The sequence below is a fragment of the Cyprinodon variegatus genome, unplaced genomic scaffold, assembly GCF_000732505.1.
Source record: "Cyprinodon variegatus isolate N-32 unplaced genomic scaffold, C_variegatus-1.0 Scaffold82, whole genome shotgun sequence".
Classification (NCBI taxonomy): domain Eukaryota; kingdom Metazoa; phylum Chordata; class Actinopteri; order Cyprinodontiformes; family Cyprinodontidae; genus Cyprinodon; species Cyprinodon variegatus.
In genome coordinates, this window is record NW_015150535.1 from 425,778 (window position 1) to 431,327 (window position 5,550).

The 5,550-nt window shown below is 40.1% G+C and overlaps 1 protein-coding gene across 1 annotated transcript in view; it reads right to left on the minus strand.

Annotated features, from left to right (window-relative positions):
• The window catches only part of LOC107083736 (transmembrane channel-like protein 2), a 26,431-nt gene that overhangs the window by 5,587 nt on the left and 15,294 nt on the right, over positions 1 to 5,550 (minus strand). Inside the window, exons 13-15 of the mRNA XM_015373176.1 lie at positions 5,187 to 5,345; positions 4,888 to 5,016; positions 3,908 to 3,975 (exon numbers count right to left, since the gene is read on the minus strand). Of these exons, the coding sequence (XP_015228662.1) occupies positions 3,908 to 3,975; positions 4,888 to 5,016; positions 5,187 to 5,345 (356 nt within the window). The remainder of the gene's footprint in view (positions 1 to 3,907; positions 3,976 to 4,887; positions 5,017 to 5,186; positions 5,346 to 5,550) is intronic.

Sequence of the window (5,550 nt, forward strand, 5' to 3'; positions counted from 1 at the left end):
AACCTTGTGGGCGGGACTAAGTTCGGACTGGCACCCAGGCTACTCCAAGACGGGTATGTTCATCAACCAGGCTGAAGTCACAGAGGTGTTCAAAGTCCATGGCAGCAAGACTTTGGGGAGTGATGAGAACCATGTTGAGTACCTTAGGTCTCTGGATGTTTTCGACTGTCATTCCTAACATCTCTCTTTAACATCATGTGGAAGTCAGTGACAGCAAAGATGGTTATTGTGGAGTCATGAAGTCAACTCTATGCAATGCATTTGTTCTGCCCAGCCTCTGAAAAAGGAGATTCCAATCAGTACAATTCAGTTCACTGTGCAGATTGGATGCCCATATGTAGGTGAAAGTGCACCTGCACTGGCAGACTGAGGTGATGGGTCTCCACAATAAGAGGAGGGACCTGGAGAGAGTACTCCAACTACAGGTGGATTATGCTAGGTTCACACCAAAAGCAGCAAGAGCAGCTAAAATGTGTGTGCTGCTTTATTTTTGATTCTTGTACAAGTTTAGTTCTGGTGGAAAAATGGGACTGATGCCCGTTGGGCGGAGCTACCCCATCATATTATTTCCCCACATACCAGCGGTGCGCTGTCAGTAGGAATCCCATTTAACAGCAGTCTCTGGCCCGGTCACCTCTTTGCAGCGGATAATAAAAGTGAACATGTTTTGCCTGCAGATTTCGGCATTTTAAGTAAATTTATGCATTAATAAACAGTTTCAGAGGAGTGACCATAGCGCTCTGAATCAGCAGTGCTGTGTCCGTCTCCCTGCCAGCTTCCAGATCAGCTTCACTGATTGGTTGAAGTTCAATTTTTCCAACTCGAGCAGCAGCTGCGTTTGCGGCACGGCGCTCCTGCTGCTCAAAACACGCTGCGGGATGTTTTGCTGCACCTTGATGCGTGCGTAAGATGCTCAAACGCTACCGTTGCGCTGCTTCAGCTACTCAGACGCGCTGGGCCTGCTGCTCAAAAGGCGCCTCGGGACATTTTGCTGCGCCTTGACAAGCGTCAACCATTGACTTTGCATGTAAACTAGCTGCTCCTGCTGCGTTCAGTGTGAATGCAGCTTAAGACTTCTCAGCCTACCCGGGAAGGTCTATGCCAGGGTGATGGAGAGAAAAGTCCGGCTCATCGTCAAACCTTTGCTTTAGAAGACGCACTGTAGTTTTCGTCCCAGCAGAGGAACGCTGGACCAGCTCTACACCCCCTGCAGGGTGTTGGGACTTTGCATGGTAGTTTGTCCAACTGCTTTTCTTAGAGAGCAATCTTTCCTTGTTCATATTTCCCAAGAGAGTTAAACTTCTTCAGTATCTTTATGGTTTTAGCTACATGCACTTTCACATCAACAGAAGCAAGAGCCTGGTAGAATCATTTTGTTTTCTCTCAAGGTAAACCTTTTCAGAATGTTGACAGAAAAATGTGTTAATGTCCCAAATTGCTAGCTTAGTTTCTGGATAGTAGATTGGATAATTTCAAGTTATCTTTAAAAACTTTACCTCTAACCTAGATCTCACTGTTCTGTTCCCTCCTTCTTTAGCAGTCAGGAGAACATCAGACTAAATCTCTCAGGTTTTAACAGCAAATATATTTTAAAGGCTGAGTAATGATCTCATCATGTGAACCTGAGGTGGTGCAAATGTGTGGGAATGTTTTCCCCTACATGTAAGTTGGAATAAAGTGAGGGCATTGTGATGGTCACATGGTCAGTAACCCCACACACAACCACTTTTTCATAAGTTTTAATACACAGTAGCATAAATGTATAGGTTTATTTTGACAACATTGAAGACATTAGTTCCAATTGTAGCGCGCACTTTTGGTTAACTTTTGTATATTTTATTTTGTCAAATGCTTAATATATTTTGTGCTTTATTTTCTGGTGTTATGGGAGTGCCATCAACTGGGAGAGTGTGGCTGACATGATCATGGACTGATTGGGTGATACCATCTTGAATTCCACTATGGGGGAAGACCATGGACTCAACATTTTAAATATGTTGCATAATTTCTTCTTCTTACTTTTGTGATTTTCTCAGTTTGTTAATTTGTTTAATAATTGTCATTTCAGTTTAAAACTTAAGCTACCTGTTAAGTTATTTTTTGTTAAATATGTGTAGATGTTCTCCCCACCTCTTCCTCAGTGTGTCAGTCTGGTCTGATCAGCCAGTATTTAAGTCCCCTTTGTTTGCTGTGTGTCAGGTTAGTTTTTGTTTTTTTCATTTAGTTTGAGGTTTGATATGTTTGAACTTGATATTTTTTTGCCCTTAGTTAGTCTTTTCATTTGTCCTCTTTTAAGGGCCCTGAATTTTTTGTTTGGGTTATTGTTACTTTGGGGAAATAAAACCCAGTTTTCTTGACAATCACCACTGTGTCCTCATGCTTGGCTGGCTCGGTCCCTCACAGGCACCCTAATTTATTCCTTTCCTGAAATTACATTGTTTTGGTACATTTCACAGGGAAATTGAATAGTGCATTTCTCAAGAGTTGTATTTTTTTTATAGATATTACTAGATTTGTTTTTTCTTTTGCTGTTGAAATTCATCTTAAATGTGTTATTACCCAGAAATGAGATTTTTTTTGCTAAAACATATGTGTTGGTGTTAGACTTGAGTTAAAACCTGCTTGAAAATCTGGAGTGCAAAAGCATTTTAGTTGTTCCATATGGGCTCTTTGTTTAAACCAGAAAAGCCCACATGGTCGAGCTCTCCACAAAGCGTGACTTTGATCTGCCTCCTGGATTTATGTATCTCAGGGAAGGGGGCCAACATTTGCCTCCCTATCCATCACCACTCCCATCTCTATTCCATCAAAAGAGGCAATTTCAACAATCAGGGAATCACCAGCAAGCAGTCGGTAAATATTGCTGCTTATGTAACTTTTTACATATTGTGTAAGAGACCTTAAAACGATGCTAAACCAACAATGGTTAACTGCTAATGTTGCTAAAATGTTATGCTGTTAATGTTGTCGAAAGTCAAATTAATGATTGCAGAAAGAAAAGGGGAATCAAAAGTGGTCAGAATGAGCCCTACTTCATTTTTTATTCTAAAAATAAAAAAACATTAATTTAAAGACAATTTTAAAAAGAATGTATATGTAGATAATCAGGTTTTGACTTCTTGAAATATCCAAATGTCAAAATATGCCATAAAAACCCACAGGGTGCCGTAGGGTTAACCTGACTCCGCCAGATGGATTTGCTCCGCATATCCATCTGGAAACCTTCCGTTGAAGTAATTTTGGGAAGGGGCGAAAATACTGGTTAGCTGATTGGCCTATGTTGGTGATAGACGGGCCAAATAAACCAATCAGATCGACGAAGCATATGACGTACTAACAGAGCGACGACGAAGAGCAGCCAATTGATAGATCAAACTCTTGCCAAAACCAGTCGGGAGAAGAGCAAAAACATCTTTTCCTCTGAGAAAAGCCTCCAGAGCAGTGCTTTGCTCTTCTTTCAGTGAAGAAATACTCTGTAATTCCGATAAAACTTGCTCGATAGCCACGCTAACGCTAGTTTCATCGGCTGAAGCCGCCATGTTCTTTAGACTGAACTGTCGCGCTTCTCGTTGCGTCACACCTCAACCCGCCTCAAAGCCAACGCTGATTGGACGTTCGTTTGGTGAACGTCTCCAAATTTTCTTCAACGGAGAGTCTCCAGACTGATTAGCGAGTGAAACCTTGAAAGCTCGCGAGATCAGGATGGTCTCACGAGGCTACCGTAGGGCATCATAACCGTACATTCTAACTTTATCATAATGAAAGTAGCAACAGAAGCCCAGATTCATAAAAAAATACCATGCAGTTAACATAGTAATAATAAATAGTGCTAGTAATTTAGGGCATATATATATATATATATATATATATATATATATATATATATTTTTTTTTTTTTTTTTTTTACCAGATCATCCCCTGGTTGAAGACCAGTCCAAGAACATTGCCACTGATGTCAAACTCTCCGTACGATGGCTAAAAAGGGATCAGACACAGCAGTTACCTCAGTGTTAGGGTGATGAACTCATCAATAGTTGTCCTTAAAATTTAAAGGTATAATGAACTAGATTTAGGCTACGTTCACACTGCAGGCCTTAATGCTCAATTCCAATTATTTTGGTGAAATCTGATTCTTTTGGCGTTGCCGTTCACATTTCCAAATAAAAGTGACTTGTATTTGATCTCCTGCGTGAACTGCATTCACTCAACTTAAGTGTCCCGCATGTGCAGTAGAGGACACATGACGTCACAGGCGAGTGTGCTCTGTGTTTATAAAAATAAGCTGAATTGAAACTGAATTGAATTAATATAATCCTTTCTAGACTGCTCTCCGCATTATCGTGCGCCTTACTTGCTTTTCCTCCCGCTTTTGCATAGCAAGACACTGAATCGTGACCTTTGTTGAGTGTTAATGACATTCAGGTCGATGATTAGTAAAAATCTGATTTGTATCGGATTCAAGACCACAAAGCCAAGTGGCCCATTGGGAAAAAAATCGGATCTGTGTTGTTCAGACTGCTAGGAAAAGATCGGATTCAGGTCGCATATGGGCAAATAAATCTGGATTTGGGTCACTTCAGGCTGCTGTGTGAATGTAGCCTTAGAATATTATTTGGACCTAAAATCAAGGCTATCAGCAACAAACATCAGAGAAATCAAGACTACATTTTTATCAGAGGTAGATACATGTAAAATCAGGCTATTGATTAATATAAGTCTAAGTCATCTATAGTTTTATATCATGAATGGACATTTTTCCTCAGAGAAAATATCTTCTACTGACACTGGTTTAATTTATTTGTTCAGAGATCGTAAAGTATGACTCAATTTCATCACAATTACATTTATATTTTATGTATAGAAAAGGAAGCTTTTTTACAGACTTACAAATCCAGCTTCCAGATCCCAGCACCAGCAGTAGTTGAGGAAACGGACAATAACGGCTCTGGCAAAGTCGCCAATCAGGATGGTCAGGTAGGTCACCTGTATGTCTGAAACGGTCAGCTTCACAAACTCCTGCAGAACAGGGAACATTTTTCATTAAAGCTAACATTTTAGGTCCATTTTTCACAGTTTCCTTTAAAAATAGGAAAATAAATAGATTAAAATCCTTTGATCCTTCACAGCAAGTACACAAAAGACAGAAAAAAGTGAAATAATCATAATTAATTTGTCTTTTTCGTTACAATGCCGACTGCAGTCTCCCAGCACGGGCCTCGGATAACATCCCCAGGGTCCATTGGGGGAGGAGTAGCATCAGTGTCGTTAAGAAGACGTGAGTAGTTGGCATAGTATTCCTTCATGGCCCAGATGGAAGCATTCTTGATAGACTGTTCCTCTTCTAGCTGAAAGGGATAAAGCCAGGTTTTAGCTGAAAGCACTCTGACGAGAATAAGGTCATACGTGCATCAACAAACAAATTGAAAAACACAAAAATTATATATCTTCAACGTGTCTACTGCATAATAACTTCATTATAAAAGTATAAAGCACCCATTTAACTTACGTAAAGCTTGTATTAATTGATACAAAATTAAAATAGCAGTCAAA